Genomic DNA, 15,927 nt, shown 5'->3' with positions numbered 1-15,927 from the left:
TGTTAAAGTATTTTTCTTCACTGGATGTGGTGACACACATCTGAAAGCCCAGTGACTGACAGGGGTTCAAGGTCATCCTTAGCAACACAGAAAATTCAAGGCCAGCTAGGACCTGGGGCCCTCCTGTCATAGCTAATGTCATACCATTTTGTCTCATGTTCTTAATATATTTTATGTATTTATCTTATTTTTGTTTCCTCCACAGATGTACATCATGTTAAACATTCGAATTGTGCTAGTTGGACTAGAAATTTGGACAGATAGAAATCCTATCAATATAATTGGAGGGGCTGGAGATGTGTTGGGCAACTTTGTACAGTGGAGGGAAAAGTTTCTTATAACGCGCCGGAGACATGACAGTGCACAGTTGGTTTTGTAAGTGGCTTTAAGAAAGTGCTATGAATGAAGTGATCTGAAAAAGGACTTTTGCTGATTTTGTTACAGTGGTATTACATTCTCTTACATGCAGAAGCATTTGTATCTGACTCGTTCCTGTCTTTACCCCATGTCTTTCTTCTTTTCTCATCTTGTTACAGCATATTTCACAGTTATTTTTTTGTGAAGGATTATATGGAAGGAAAAATATTTGATTTCTTGCCAAAGACATTGTCACAGAATCAGTACAGAGTTTAAAGGTCATCTCGCTTTGAGCTCTGATTATCCTAACTCACATCTGCTGAGAATTTTTTCCCCTAGTGTTTTGTAACTGTCTTTGACTGTTTGGCTAGGTATAAAATTCTGGCCACAGAAGTTGTTTCTCTTTACAAATTTGAAGGTAATCCCTTGTGAAAATATTTATTGTATATTCTTTCCTCACTGACATTTGTTGAATGAATGTATATAATACATTTTTAGAAATATTTTTAACCCAGAAGATTACACCACTAAGGAACAACCCAAACATGGCTTGTGTATGCAAAGGCATTATCATTTTTATAAAAAAATTTTAAAAGATTATGTTTGTAATACTAACCTCATACCCTCAAAATAAAATGTTATTTATTTTTGCCATTTTTCTTCTAGTTTCTATAGATTTTTGTCAATATGGTTAAGATTACCTGTAGAAACAGGACTAATATGTTCTTTTTCCTCCAACTACATCTTATAACTTTACATTTTCATTTAGGAAGAAAGGCTTTGGTGGAACTGCAGGAATGGCATTTGTAGGAACAGTATGTTCAAGGAGCCACGCAGGTGGGATTAATGTGGTATGTTGTTCTTCAAGTACAGTTTTGGACATAAGCATTAGGATAGTCTGTAGCATCTGTTGACTCAGTGCTCCTCCCCCAGACACTTACAGCAGGAGTTTGTACATTACAAAGGATACAGTAATAGTAACATATGTTCTTTTCCCTAGAGACTAGGTCAGATTTTAAGTATGTTATCATTCTAGTTTTCTTTTATGTTGCTGTGATAAACCATGACCAGAAGCAGCTCAGAGGAGGAAAGGGTTTATTTGGCTTACACTTCAGGTCCATCATTCAGAGAAGTTAGGGCACAGACTCAGAGCATGGGTTTGAAGCAGAAACTACACAGGATTGATGTGTGCTGGCTCTCTGGCTCATGCTCAGGTAGCTTTCTTACAGTCAGGAGCCCATGCCTGGAACTACCACAGTGGCTGGCCTCTGTAGATCCATTGACAAACAAGAAAGTGCCTCATAGACATATGCAGTGCACACAGTTCTTCAATTGAAGGGCCCCTCTTCCCAGGTGTGTCAGAATGACAATGAATTAACCAGCATAGTATCTTTTTATGAATGAAGTTCCATTTTCGTGAAACAGGCTCCACTTTAAAGAAATCAGCTTGATTTCTCACAAGCTACAGGGAATGATCTGTTGATGTCTTATGAACACATCAGTCACTCCAGATTCTTATCAGAGTGTGTGCATATAGGGCTGGCACTGGACACTGAGACAGACATAGAGTTGGCATTGTAGTAGATATACCACCTTTTGACAAAAGAATAATCTGACACAGAAAACATTTTCTAATCGCACCTTCTTGTGTTTGTACAGTTTGGGCAAATCACTGTGGAGACATTTGCATCCATTGTTGCTCACGAATTGGGACATAACCTTGGAATGAATCATGATGATGGGAGAGAGTGTTTCTGTGGAGCCAAGAGCTGTATCATGAATTCAGGAGCATCGTGAGTAACTGAGCCTTTTCTGACTCTTAGTATGATTGTGTTGATCTGAGTGTGTGTGTGTGTGTGTGTGTGTGAGAGAGAGAGAGAGAGAGAGAGAGAGAGACAGAGAGAGAGACAGAGAGAGAGACAGAGAGAGAGACAGAGAGAGAGACAGAGAGAGAGACAGAGAGAGAGACAGAGAGACTAAGCCTGTCTATCTGTCTGTCTGTGTAGGGCATATTCCATGTGTGCAGGTATTCAGGAGGCCAGAAGAAGGCATCAGATACCCAGAAGCTGGAGTTTCAGACAGTTGTGAGCTGCTCAGTGTGGGTGCTGGGAACTGAACCTGGGCCCTCTAGAAGAAGAGCAAGTGCTGCTAACTGCTCCCTCCCCTCTGCAGCCCCAGATCAGTATTTCATAAGTCTGGGTTACTGATGTGTTTTCAAAATAGGAAACCTTGTTTGTTGTATCTGAAATATACCAGTGTGAGATCCATTTTTTAAATTCAGTCATACCAGACAGCTTTGCAGGTACAATTTATTATCTATACTCTTCTGCACTGCAGTCGGCAGACCAATAGAATATGAGAACACAAACTTCTTGCTAGGTTCAGTGCTGTTTGGGTTAGACTGGAGGGCTCCAAGAACAGTTGCCTGATGAACCCTTGCTTACAGTAGCCATTCTCCTGGGTCTGCCTCGTTAGTGCTGGGAGCTTGAGCATGTCCTATATAAGTAGCCAACACTCCTTGCTGTTTAAGTACCCACTCCAGTGCAGTTCTCTGTAGCTTCACGTCATCATCTCCTGCTTCTCTTAAAAAATACATGGAATCCATTAGTGCTGCCTGTTTGTGCATGGATGTGGGGCCATCCAGTTTCTGGGCCACCTACTGATTGCTACGCCCTAGAAGAAAATACGCCTCCAGCCTCCCCCCCCCCCCCAGCAGCCATTACATGCCAGTAGCTCCTGAGCTAAGGGTGTGAAGGTCTTGTGAGCTCTTCCCACTTTTGTACTGGAATTTTGACTGTGCGTGCGTGCATGCGTGCGTGCGTGCGTGCGTGCGTGTGTGTGTGTGTGTGTGTGTGTGTGCATGTAATGTAGCTGTTACTAGTTTGTGAGAGCGATAGTGACGTCATACCCAGAAGACAGTGTTTCGCAGCCCTCTTGCTCTGCTCCTCCCGTTGTTTCCTCCCCTATTTGTACAGTGCTCTTCAGCCTCAGGCTGAGAGCAGGGATGATATATTGCTGCAGTTAGGGTTTGTATCATGATCACCTATTCTCAGTACTTTGACCAATTGTAACTTTGTATTCAGTGCTGCCTTCTACAAAAAGATGAGTCCTCTGACAAGATTGAGAGCAGCACAAATCTGTGGAGAAGATACTTCTTCCTGTGACCTTAGAACCCTCCCATAAGTAGCCTTTTGACAAGGTTTATAGTGTTAGGCATGACTCCCTTTCTTTACAGCAAGCCTCACAACTGACTCCCATAACAGTCCTGCCACTTCTGTACTAGTGAGCCCATCTTGACTGGTAGGTGGCTTACTGTAGCATGTAGTGTCTGGGTCGGAGTCAGACCCTTGGTACTTTTTGTCTGCCTGCAGCTCCCAGAGCACCTTCCACCACTGTGAAGGTTATCCACCCGGAGGGATTAGGCCAGTTGCAGATTGGTTTCTCTGTGTCCCGCAACCAAAACTGTATTTGTCCTCAAGTGTAGGTCCTGGTGGACCATTTGGTTCTGGTGAGCATCCAAGAGTAATAGCCCGTCTGATTTTGCAACCTCCTGGACCTTTCTGATCAATTACTTGTAACCCATATCTGGTACTGAGATTTTTATTTGATAACCTGTATTCTCTGGGAATAGCATTGATCACCCCTGCATTCAGAATACACCCCCACTTTTAAAATATAATTTAAAATTAGCTTTCAAAATAGTGTTTCACACACTCCTCATTTCCACCTCTCTGCCATCCCCACTGCTTAAGCCTTCGTCTCTCAGTACACCCACCCCTTCATCACATGCGTTTTTCTATCGTCTTCCACTAAGATGTCTCTCCTCCCTTTCTCGGGGCCATGTTTTAGATTTCTTACCTTTATAAACACTCCAAGTTAAACACACAAATCTAACTTCAAAGTTGAGATCCACGTACAAGAGAGAAAGTGACATTTGTCTTTCTGAGCCTGGGATAACATACTTGACATATTGTCTAGTGCCAGCAATTTTTCTGTAAATTTCATGATTTTATTCTCTTCAGAACTGAATTTCATTGTTTATGTGTACCTCGCTTTCATGATCTGTTCGGAACATTCAGGGACGCCATTTTCTTGCTCATGTGAATGAAGTGGCAGTAAACACTGATGTACAAATGTCTCTGGAGAGGATATGGATCCTTTGTGTGCCTGCCCAGGAGCGGCATAACTGGATACCATACTTCTATTTTCAGTGTTTGACCCTCTCCCTAGCAATTGATTTCCATATTACTTGTACCACTTTTCTCTCCTTGCAACAGTATATGAGCAGTGGAAGAGGTTTATAGTACCAGGCATGTGTTCTTTTCATTTAGCTAAGTAAGCCAAGTTCAGTTAGGTAGCTCTGGGTTACCACTAAACTATAATGGCAGTACTGTACCTTCAAGGATGTCTTGGCCATTGTTGTGGGTCATACATATCACATCTGGGTGGGACTGCTGTTTGAATGCAGAACCTGAACCACTGAAACTGCTAGGAGAAAACACAGGACAGGTAGCATTCTGTAAGGTACAGGTGTGGGACAGACATCCTTCTCCTCTGAGTGTGTGGGGCCCCTCTTGGGGGTCTCTCTACCCTGACACTTCAAGTCTCTTTGAGAATAGGCACTTCCTCTCTTACTGGGACCAGACAAAGTAGTCTAGCCAGAAGAATATATCCCATGAACAAGCAACAGCTTTTGGGATAGCCCGCGTTCCAGTTGTTCAGGACCCACATGAAGACCAAGCTGCACATCTGCTACATATGTGCGGGAGGCCTAGATCCAGCCTGTGTATGTTCTTTGGTTGGTGATTCAGACTGAGAGCCTTATGGATCTATGTTAGTTGACTCTGTTGGTCTTCTGTGGAGTTCCTATCCCTTTCAGGGACTGAAGTCCTTTTTCCTACTCTTCCATAAGAGTCCCCAACCTCCACCCACTCTTTGGCTGTATCTGTCTGAGTCAGCTGCTGGGTGGAGCCTCTCAGAGGACAGCTTGTTCCTGTCTCCAAGCATAACAGAGTATCATTAATAGTGTTAGGGATTGTGCTCGCCAATGGGATGGGTCTCCAGTTTGGCTGGTTATTGGTTGGCCATTCCCTCAGTCTCTGCTCCATCCCCTGTGCCTGGATTTCTTGTAGACAGGATAAATTTTGGGTTGAGTGGGTTGGTGTATCTATTACTCCACTGGAGTTCCTGCCTGGCTACAGGAAGCTGGCCTCTTCAGGTTCCATATCCCTAATGTGAGTCAAAGCTAAGGTCACCCTAAGCAGCCTGCTATCCCAGGGGGACTTCCATTTTCCTGTTGCCTGTCTTCCCACGTCCATCAGACCTGAAATTCTTGAACCATATGGTTAGCTCTTCTTTCCCCATCCATCTTCCCTGCTGGCTAAGCACCCTGGGCTTAAACCAAGCTACCCTGAGCAGCCTGCTATCCCAGGGGATCTCTATTCTCCTACCACCACTCCTCCACCTCCATCAGACTCCTGAACCATACAAGATTCAGTTTCTTTCTGCTGTGTGTAGTAATTCAGTTTTCTCAGCACCATGTGTTGAAGATGCTATGTTTTCTACAATGAGTATTTTTAGCAACTCTCAAAAATCAGCTTTACTGTATAGACTAGAGCACCCTGTGTCTGGGCCCTCTATTCTGTTCCATTAATCTGCATTCTGCTTTTGTGTCAGTACCATGCAATTCTTGCTGGCATGGCTCTGTAGTGTGACATGAAGGCAAGCATATTGATTTCTCCACAATTAATCTTTTTCCTAAGGATTGCTTTGACTCTCTGACTTTTTTTTGTGCTTTCATGATTTTTAAGATTGATTTCTCTGCTTCTGTCATTGGAACTTTGATTGTGATTACATTGAGTCTCTAGCTTGGTTTTGGAAGGCTATTTTTACAGCGTGATTCTTCCAGTCCACGAACGGGAGGGCTTTTCATCTTACAGTGGCTTTCATTTCTTTCTTCAGTGTTTGAAAGTTTTCATTATGGACGACTTGCACATCATTGGTTAGGGTTATTCTAATGTATTTTATTTTTTGAGGCTCCTGTTAACGATCTCGTTTTCCTGATGTTTTCCTCAGTGTGGTTGTTACTGGTGTGTAGGAAAGCTGCTGAGTTTTGTATACTTACTTTCTATCCTATCACTTGGCAGTAGCTGGAACTGAGGTTTTTGGTTTTTTTTTTTTTTTTGAACCTTGCTCTAGGGTCACATTGTCAAACATTGTTTATGACAAAAATAGGGTTCAACTGCTGACTAGGAAGCCTCTTTAAATAGCCTTTGCTATGGGTGGACACTGCAGGTTGTAATTAGGGACTGGTGTGTAGGATAAAGATACGCTGGCCCCGCTACTATGGTTGTCTGATGAACATATTCTACAGACAGCATTATCTCATGAGCTGTGTGGAAGCCACAGTCAGTGAGAGGAAGTCAGCAGTTACAAGTCTGTTTTACTTGATGGCCAGTCATTTCGTTTTGTACCTGGTTATCCCCGAAAACATCCCCACATTCACTGCTGCTACCTTTCCTCTGTCAGCCAGCCTTGACTTATTTTCATGTGTTTTTCTGAAATAATCGACTCTTCTTCCTGATCCTAAGGATGCCATTCTGACTCACCGTCTGTGAAGTAGATTCTGGGAGAGCCTTGTTTCAGTCTTCCTGTTTAGCAGAGTGGCAGTGCTGAGCCTGCTGACTTGAGTCAAAGGGCGTGTTTTGTTTGGTCTCATGCCTAGTCACAGTGACCTTGTTTCAATCAAGAGCCACAGTTTGCCGTGGTCTCTTCCATCTTTGCTCAGTCTCATTCATTTTCTTACTCACTGCTTCCCTGAAGGGCCACTGGCTTCATTATCAATTTTAGGACATGCTACCTGTGCCTTAGAGTATTTGTTCATGGTTTTCTTTCTGTCTGTGATGTTCTTTCCCCAGATTTCCAGTTTTGACTGAAGTGTCATGGTGTGTGAAGTCTTTGAATCGACTGTCCTGTGGACTGTCTACCCCCAGCCTCTCATAAATCTTTGCTTCCTTTTCTCCAGCCTATTACCACCTTCTCTCATTTCACCAAAGTTTGCAGTCTGCTACATTCACTAGTGTGACCTTCACAGAAAGGGTTTCTGCCATGTTCATGGCTCTGTCCCTTGAACTGAGGAGAGTGAGTACCTTATGCAGACAGATGTCCAGTGTGTACTGGTAGATGAGTTCATCAGGTCCCATCATAGCTTCAGGAGTAGTGAGGAAACTGCAAAATGGGTTCTATTGCCCAGAACTTGTGGGGAACTTATATAATTTATTTAATATGTAATTTTAAAATCTGTAGTGTGGCTGGGTGGGATTGCATATGGCTTTAATTTCAGGAGGCAGAGGCAGGTAGATCTCTGAGTCTGAAGGCAACCAGGGCCACACAATAAGACTCTGTATTAAAAAAAAAAAAAAAAGTAAAATCGATATTTACTGTTTTTGAGAGAGTCTTTCTCTGTTGCCCAGGGTAGCCTCAGTTTCTTTTTCTTGCTCAGTTTCTTGGGCGCTGGTATGGTACACACTACACATAGGTGGTGAAATGTTACTGTTGTCAGGCAGATTAACATATCCATTGTCATGCGTAGTTATCCAGATTTCCTTTTATGTCAGAAGAACCTAGAACCTAGTCCTACCTGTTGTGCATGGCCTCTATGCTGGTCAATCCTGATGTATGATGATATCATCCTCTCACCTCTGTCTTTACATTTACTCCCTTCCAGCTGTCTTATCTTCTACTCTTTATTCATCTTTTGCTTTTCTTTTACAATTTCACATATGATGGAGATCTTGTGATATTTTTCTTTTTTGTGCCTGGCTTATTTTACTAACACAGAACCCTCTAGGTTCATTCATCTTATGGCAGATAGTGTGGGTCTTCTTTCCTGAGGCTGAAGAATATATGTGCACATACATGTATATGCATGCACAAGCACACATAGCTGTATAAGCACACACGTGTAATGGAATGTGTGCATACGTTTATCTGTTTGTCAGTTGATGAGCGCTCAGGCTCTCTTTCCAGGTCGTGGCTTCAGTGGCTACTGCTGAACTAGAGAATACAGATGTCTTCCTTCTGACCGTCTCATGCAGCAGAGGGTGGACTTCCAGGCCTTTCCACATTTCTGCTAACTTCCTTAGGAGTGCCATGCTGTTTTCTGCTGGCTTTGCTTTTCTTCACGGCCTTACCTGAACTTCTCATTTAGGGTTTTATAACAGCCACTGGAACAGGGCTAAGGGATGGATGGTTTGTGGTTGCTTTGTGTTTCCATGGTGGTTACTGATGCTGACCACTCTCTTCATGTAAGCTGTTGGGTAGTTATTGTCTCCATCTGAAAATGTGTATTCAAGACCGTTTTCTCATTTTCGAGGTATTTCCTAATACTGACTTTTCCTTATACATTTAGTTATTAACCCTTTGTCAGATATATGGTTTGCAAATATTCCTTAAGGAGAAGCTTTCCCCCACATACTAAAGGATAAAATTAAATCTTTACGTTTTGTGCACACGATGCCAAAATGGATAAAAGACATAAGCATACAAGACATAAGATGGGGAAATTCCTAGATATTGGCCTTAGCAATGATACCATACCCAGAGTTTAGGTTACCAGATAGAGAAATTGGGAGGTAGACAGGTAGATGACTATCCCAGATAAAATTTTAACAAAATGTGGGTTTGCCAACAATTCCTGGCTGATAGGTACATTTTCTACAGATTTTCCAAGTAAAGATGACCAACAGGATTACCTGGCAACATGCTGTTATTGGAGTGTGGATTAAGTGCTCTGAAGAGTCTTCCTGTGAGCGCAGATGTGCCTCACGTGTCCTGGCATTTTTCTAGGCTGCTCCTCATGTGTTCCTCACACATGCCTCACACAGGAACAAAATGTGGTTGGTTTGAATGCTTTAATAATAAACTCAGAGTCACCAGTATTGGGACGGTGTCATAGTAAGGAAAGAAACTAAAACATTTCTCCTAGGTGCTTTTTTACCGAGTGAGCCCAGATCTGAATTCTCTACTTCATGGTGTCTTCTGACATCCCTGTCTATATGTAGATTGTATGAATCTAAATTAGTGTCTGCCTGAATGCTGCCTTGTGACTACGACTCTGTCTCTGTCCCTATGTATCTATCTGAATGTGTGTGTGCGCGCACATACAAATATGTCTGTCCCTAACAAAGAATTTGCTCTGTGTTTATTGAAAGCATAGACAGCATCACAAGGGGAAGGAATAGGATACTTTATAGAAATCCGTAACAGTTTTGCAAGGGATAAAGTCGCTGACCCCAACTGATCCAGATAAAAAACAGTATTACAAATACCACAGACAGTATTACAAATACTATCTGTGCATTCCATTCAACATTTATGGTGAATATTCACTTATAACATTGGGAGGATAGAGAGAGAAATGGAGACAGAGAAAGAGACAGAGACAGAGAGACATACCAAGAGAGAGACACACACAAACACACAGAGAGACAGAGACAGAAACCCAGAGACAGAGGGACACACACACACACACACACACACACACAACACATACACACACACACACACACACACACAGAGAGAGAGAGAGAGAGAGAGAGAGAGAGAGAGAGAGAGAGAGAGAGACAGAAACAGAAACAGAGACAAAGAGAGACAGAAAAAACTGTTCAAATATATGAGCTTGGAGGCCATTCTCATTCAGTGACTATGAACAATCTGGAATCACCCTTTTGTGTTTTTCTCATGGCTAGCAGTATATGAGTTGGAGGAGGGGAAGACAAGTGGTCATACTGCAGATATCAGGATTGGGAAGCACACAGTAGCTTTCAGCATTTGAAATGTAGCATTTTAGAGAAATAAAAGCTCAATTCTGAATGAGACTAGGTAAGTTTTTAAGGTCTCTGTAGATGGAAAGGACTGATTTTCGGTTTTGTGTATTAACAAGTGATGTGCTTGGAAGATATTTTCATGGGGCACAGCACAGGGTAACTTTTATGGTGAACTATGTAGTTACTAAGTGATTCCTGTATTTATTAGAGATAGATAATCTCATTTTTCCAACTTTTGTTTATTTTCTGCTTTCTACAGTGTTTACTTCTTATTGGTTAAAGATATGACTAAGAACTTTCAAAGTAAGCAATGACTATGATGTGCGATCTCTGTCTATTTACTGCAGAGGGTCCAGAAACTTCAGCAGTTGCAGTGCGGAGGACTTTGAGAAATTAACTTTGAACAGGGGAGGAAGCTGCCTGCTCAACATCCCGAAGCCTGATGAAGCCTACAGTGCGCCCTCCTGTGGTAATAAGCTGGTGGACCCCGGGGAGGAGTGTGACTGCGGCACACCCAAGGTCAGTCAAGTCTTCCAGAGAACACTGTGGGCTTTAGTGGTCAGATGAGGTTTGCTCTTGTGTTACAGACTTGTTTCTAGGACTGGTCAGCTCCTGGGAAGTTATGATGCCGTGACTTCCTGCAAGCACTATGGTCCCCTTCTTTTTAAACATTTTACCTTTCTGTCTTTTATCTTTATTGTAGCTATTTGATTATTTGTTACTGGCATTACACAGTTGTTCAGTTCCTTTACATGGTCACCATTGTGGTCCTGCTAGTAAGGACATATTGTTGAGCTGGGTTCATTTACTAAATGAGCCCAGCTGACTCATCCTGCAGCATCTGCCAGTGTCTGTATTCTTCCTCCTGTAAGCACTTGTGTCTGTCACCTGTGGATCCCTACCTCCACGGCCCTTGGCTGTGACCACCTTCATTGTTTCTGTTGTCCAGCCACATTCCTCTCAGTAAACTCATTAAACTGTCTCCCCTTGGGTTGCCATTAGATACGGGACATATTTGTTCAGATGTAAGGCCTAAGATGTTATTCTCAATGTTTTTCCTTGCCTGACCACACTTGGTTTTGAAAGCCTACCTGAATCCTAAGAGAAAATTGTTTCTTTGTCTTATGTGATTGATGTATTCCATGACTTCTGTGAAAGCTTTGGAGTTTCCTGACCAACAACTAGAGAGGAAATTTCTCATGATTAGAACTGTGGCTTTGTTAGGTAGTCTATGACTCTTGGAGGGACCATTGTCACCTCAATTTATATGCACATAACATAAATGTTATGTGTAATTTTAGATAAGCATACAATATATCCCCTATGCCTTTTCCAAACACCCACAGTGAGTGTAACTGTTGCTCACCCCCTCTCCTCTCCGCCCTTCTCCATGCTGCTCTCTCCACCCACCCCACTTCTCTACATTTTCTCTGCGCATGTCCCTGGTGTCTAAGGCTGTGGAGCAGGCGTCCTTGCACACACTTGCCACATGTGTGTCTTGTGGTATGTGTTCAGCTCTTTACCTTTATTAGAAAATTGTGTTACTTGCTACTGAGTTCTGTCTTTTTTATCTTGGATATATATCATCTGTTAGATACTTGATTCATAAATGTCATCTTAATAGTTCTCCTTCAATAATGTACAGAGTCTTAGAAGCACAGAAATTTGATTTTGATGAAAGCCATTTGTCATTTTGCCCTTTTATGGCTGATGCTTTGGCTGCTCTCACTTTTGTACAGCTTTTCCCTGGGGAGTCTCTAGTTTTAGACTTTACATTTAGGTCCATGAGCCATCTTGACTTAGTGGGGTGTGTGTGTGTGTGTGTGTGTGTGTGTGTGTGTGTATCTGTTTGAAAGTATAGTTTGTAGCTTGGTTGTTACAATTTTTGCTATGTGATAGAAATGCTAATGACCCTGATTTTATTAGTGTACTTGAGTATATGAAATACTACACTGTCTCATATATAGATTTATTACATGCTAATTAAAAAGAAAAGTTAATTTTAAAACTTTACTATGAAATAATTGTAGGCAGATAAGCGGTTGCAGAATAGTGCATAGCACTCCATGTACTTACTCTCTTGCCAGTCCCCCAGTGGTGACAGCTTACAAGGCTATGGCACATTTATAGGACATTAAGATTGCTGTATTCCTATAGGTGTCTGTGAAATGTAACTGTCATGGAACAAAGCATGGTGACAGAAGCCAAGAAAAGTGCTCTCGATGTATAGTGTGTGTCTTAGCATGTGCGCTTAGTGTGTTCAGGGCACTGAGGCAAGTCCTCACCTCCTACGCTGTAAGAAAAGGAATAGTTTCCCTATCCAGAGAAAAGAGCCATCCATCCCATGGGTAGCGGGACCCTGAGCAGGGAGAGAAAGGCATCCATGGATATTTACTTCTCTGTGGCCCCTCAGAATTCATGGGTCAAACCTGTAAGCTGCAGTGAAGCTGCATTTGGCCATGGGGTGTCTGAGGAACTAGGGTTACATAAGCACTGGAGGATGGAGCCCTAGTCGCTAGGATCAGTGTCTTTAGAAGATTCTCTCCAGTGCCGGCTAAGAGATTGGTCATAGCCTGCCAGCCAGCAAGAGAGGGCAGGGCGCCCAGAGTCCTCTGTGAGAACTATCACCTTTCATTTCTAGCTTTCAGAACTGGGAGGAAGTAAATTTCCATTCTTTAAGTCCTTCAGTCTTTGGTATTTTAATATGGAGTTACCAGCTGTCTTGTGAAATATGTTGAGATTTAAATACTTGCAGCTATAGACTGACTGGTATGTCTTTTTTTATTATTATTAATTTTTCAAGTTAATTATTTTATTTATGCCCCAGAGAAGGAAGATGCCTGGGGAAGTGGGATGGGGGAAGATTGGTGTGTTTAAAGCACTTAGGAGAGAGCAGGCGGTGGCTAGGTCAGAGTGAGCTCACAGGGCAGAAAGCGAGCTGTACTAATGCTGCTGCTATCAGGGACTCATTTGTTTATCAGTGGTCACTTTCTATTTGCAGGACTGTGAGTTGGACCCATGCTGTGAAGGAAGCACTTGTAAGCTCAAGTCATTTGCTGAATGTGCATATGGCGACTGTTGTAAAGATTGCCAGGCAAGGACTTCTCCCTATCAGGAGCAAATCAGAAGGAAAATGGAACCTGGAAATGCATCTCTGAGATCTCTGCATACCATTTTTATCATATGACCATTTGTGTTTCATCCCACCTCTGTGCATTTAAATGGCACTTTTTGTGAGGAGGGGCCTGCTGAGTTAGTTTTGGGAGCTGGGGGTTAAACCTAAGACTGCTTAGGCTTCCCGCTTGCAGGTAAACACTCTACCAATGAGCTATGTGGCCATCTTTTATTTTCTTGATACCTCTTTTCAAGTAGCATATATCTCTTAGGGAAAATTTAAAAATATCAAAGTATAGACTGTAGGAAGTTAGGGGTTGGGAGGTAATTGATGAAGAGGATCTGAATTAGATCCCCAGAACCCCTTAGAAACAACCCCCTCCCTCCAACCAAAAACCCTGGCAGCACAGAACCTGGAGCTCTCGGCCTGCTACACTGACTGGCTGCCTGAGCTGCAGTGGTTTCCTGACCTCATCTCCAATGCTCAGCCATGCTGGCCATCTCTCCACCCCCAAACCCATTCACCAAGGGAATGCTGATTCCAGGAGTGCTGCTGTCCGCCTTATCAGACCTCTGATTCTTCGGTGTTCCTTGTGTTTGTATTTAATTTGTGTTTCTTTTGGTTACCTGTGAGGTTTGTTTTTCATTTTATAATATGTATGAATTGACTGTTTTGGGCTTTGTTCCCTTTTGTGTTGGGTGATGTAATGTCTGGTGTTGGGACCTTTATATACACACTGTGGTTTCAAATCTGATGGCTTTGTGGACTCTCCTGATATTCCTGTCTGATTTGAACCTCATTCCCTTAGTTCCTTCCAGGAGGCTCCATGTGCAGAGGAAAGACCAGTGAGTGTGATGTCCCTGAGTACTGCAATGGCTCCTCTCAGTTCTGCCCGCCAGATGTCTTCATTCAGAACGGATATCCTTGCCAGAATAGCAAAGCCTACTGCTACAATGGCATGTGCCAGTATTATGATGCACAGTGTCAGGTCATCTTTGGTTCAAGTAAGACATTTATAATCGATTGATTTCATCATCTGTTTGCCTTAGGTTTTTAAAGAAGGAATCAAATATTATTGATGAGGTTTTGTATTTCCATTTTTCCAGTAGTAGCCATGGTCAGACATTTTTATGTCTAATTTGATGATTCAGTTGATGCTTTTTGTGGTCCCTCTCCCTCTTTTCACTTTGTATAACACACAGTGTCGTAGAGTTTTCATTGCTGTGAAGAGACACTATGACCAAGAATCCTTATAAGAGACAACATTTAATTGGGGCTGGCTTACAAGTTCAGAGGTTCAGTCCATTATCATCATGGCAGGAACATGGCAGCATCCAGGCAGACATGGTGCTGGAGAAGGACCTGGGAGTTCTACATCTTGTTCCGATGCAAACAGGAGAAGACTGGCTTCTCGGGAGCTAGGATGAGGGTTTTTTTTTTTGTTTTTTTTTTTTTTTGTTTTTTTTTTGTTTTTTTTTTTTTTGATTTTTTTCGAGACAGGGTTTCTCTGTGTAGCCCTGGCTCCTGGCTGTCCTGGAACTCACTCTGTAGACCAGGCTGGCCTCGAACTCAGAAACCCGCCTGCTTCTGCCTCCTAAGTGCTGGGATTAAAGGCGTGCGCCACCACCGTCTGGCAGGATAAGGGTCTTAAAGCCATGCCCACAATGACACACTTCCTCCAACAAGGTCACGCCTACTCCAAGGCTAAGCATATGCAAACAATCACACACAGTATATATGGATATGCACACACAGAGGTTTGAGAACTGAGGACTGGGCCTAGGACCTCACGTATGCTAGGCAAGCACACTGCTGCTTTCCTATAGCCTTACCCTTCTGCTTTCTAGTTCTGATATTATAGGCTGTATGGATCTAACATTTGCATTCATCATTTAGAATGTCCTTATGATCCTTATATACTGATACATTTCTATCACAGTACATTAGGGTATTTATTAGTTAAGTGTACTCTGATTAGTTTCTCATTTGTGTATGTATGACGTATGCCTTCGTATATGGGAGTGCATGTGTCTTAGCGTGTGTGAGTGTGGACATAGACTAGTTGGCCTGTCAGCTTTTGGGATTCTTCTGTCTTTACCTCCCTTTCCTCATAGGATCTCTGGATTTACAGATATGTGCTGTTTTATGTGGGCTCTGGGGATTTGAACTCAGTTCCCTACACTTGCACGACAAAGCATTTCACCCACTAAGTCATCTCCCAGCTCCCGATTTTTAGTTGTTATGTTGATCGGTATGCAATATAAGCTGACAGGGTTATTTTGTTTAAACTTTTTATCTTTATGAAAAGTACTCTGTAGATTAAAAAGTGAAAAATTTATATAATTCTACTTTGAAAGTTAAAGTACTACTCCATACTTTCATCCTTTGAAATAACTTTTACCTGTTGTAGCTGATTTTTTTGTTACTTGTTGTAAGTATTTTTATGTATATTTATTCATTTATATTTGAGGCAGGGTCTTGCTATGTCAAGCTGGCCTTGAACTCACAATCTTCTGAGTGTTGTGTATGCGTTAGCATGCCCACCACCCGCAGGTCTTTAGATGGCCTCTTTATATTGCTTCTCTTATTTTTACTTTTTAGACTTATTTTATCTTATGTGTATGAGTT

General features: G+C 42.3%; 1 protein-coding gene across 2 annotated transcripts in view; it reads left to right on the top strand.

The window, feature by feature from the left end:
- The window catches only part of Adam9 (ADAM metallopeptidase domain 9), a 70,985-nt gene that overhangs the window by 23,179 nt on the left and 31,879 nt on the right, over positions 1-15,927 (top strand). For both annotated transcript variants that reach the window (XM_034520151.2, XM_034520150.2), the window contains exons 9-14: positions 206-375; positions 1,127-1,208; positions 2,017-2,150; positions 10,532-10,703; positions 13,186-13,278; positions 14,108-14,303. In XM_034520151.2, coding sequence (XP_034376042.1) covers positions 206-375; positions 1,127-1,208; positions 2,017-2,150; positions 10,532-10,703; positions 13,186-13,278; positions 14,108-14,303 — 847 coding nt within the window. The remainder of the gene's footprint in view (positions 1-205; positions 376-1,126; positions 1,209-2,016; positions 2,151-10,531; positions 10,704-13,185; positions 13,279-14,107; positions 14,304-15,927) is intronic.

Source organism: Arvicanthis niloticus, chromosome 16 (assembly GCF_011762505.2).
Source record: "Arvicanthis niloticus isolate mArvNil1 chromosome 16, mArvNil1.pat.X, whole genome shotgun sequence".
Taxonomy (NCBI): domain Eukaryota; kingdom Metazoa; phylum Chordata; class Mammalia; order Rodentia; family Muridae; genus Arvicanthis; species Arvicanthis niloticus.
Note: the sequence above shows the minus strand (reverse complement) of the source record. Positions and strands in the feature narration are given on the sequence as shown.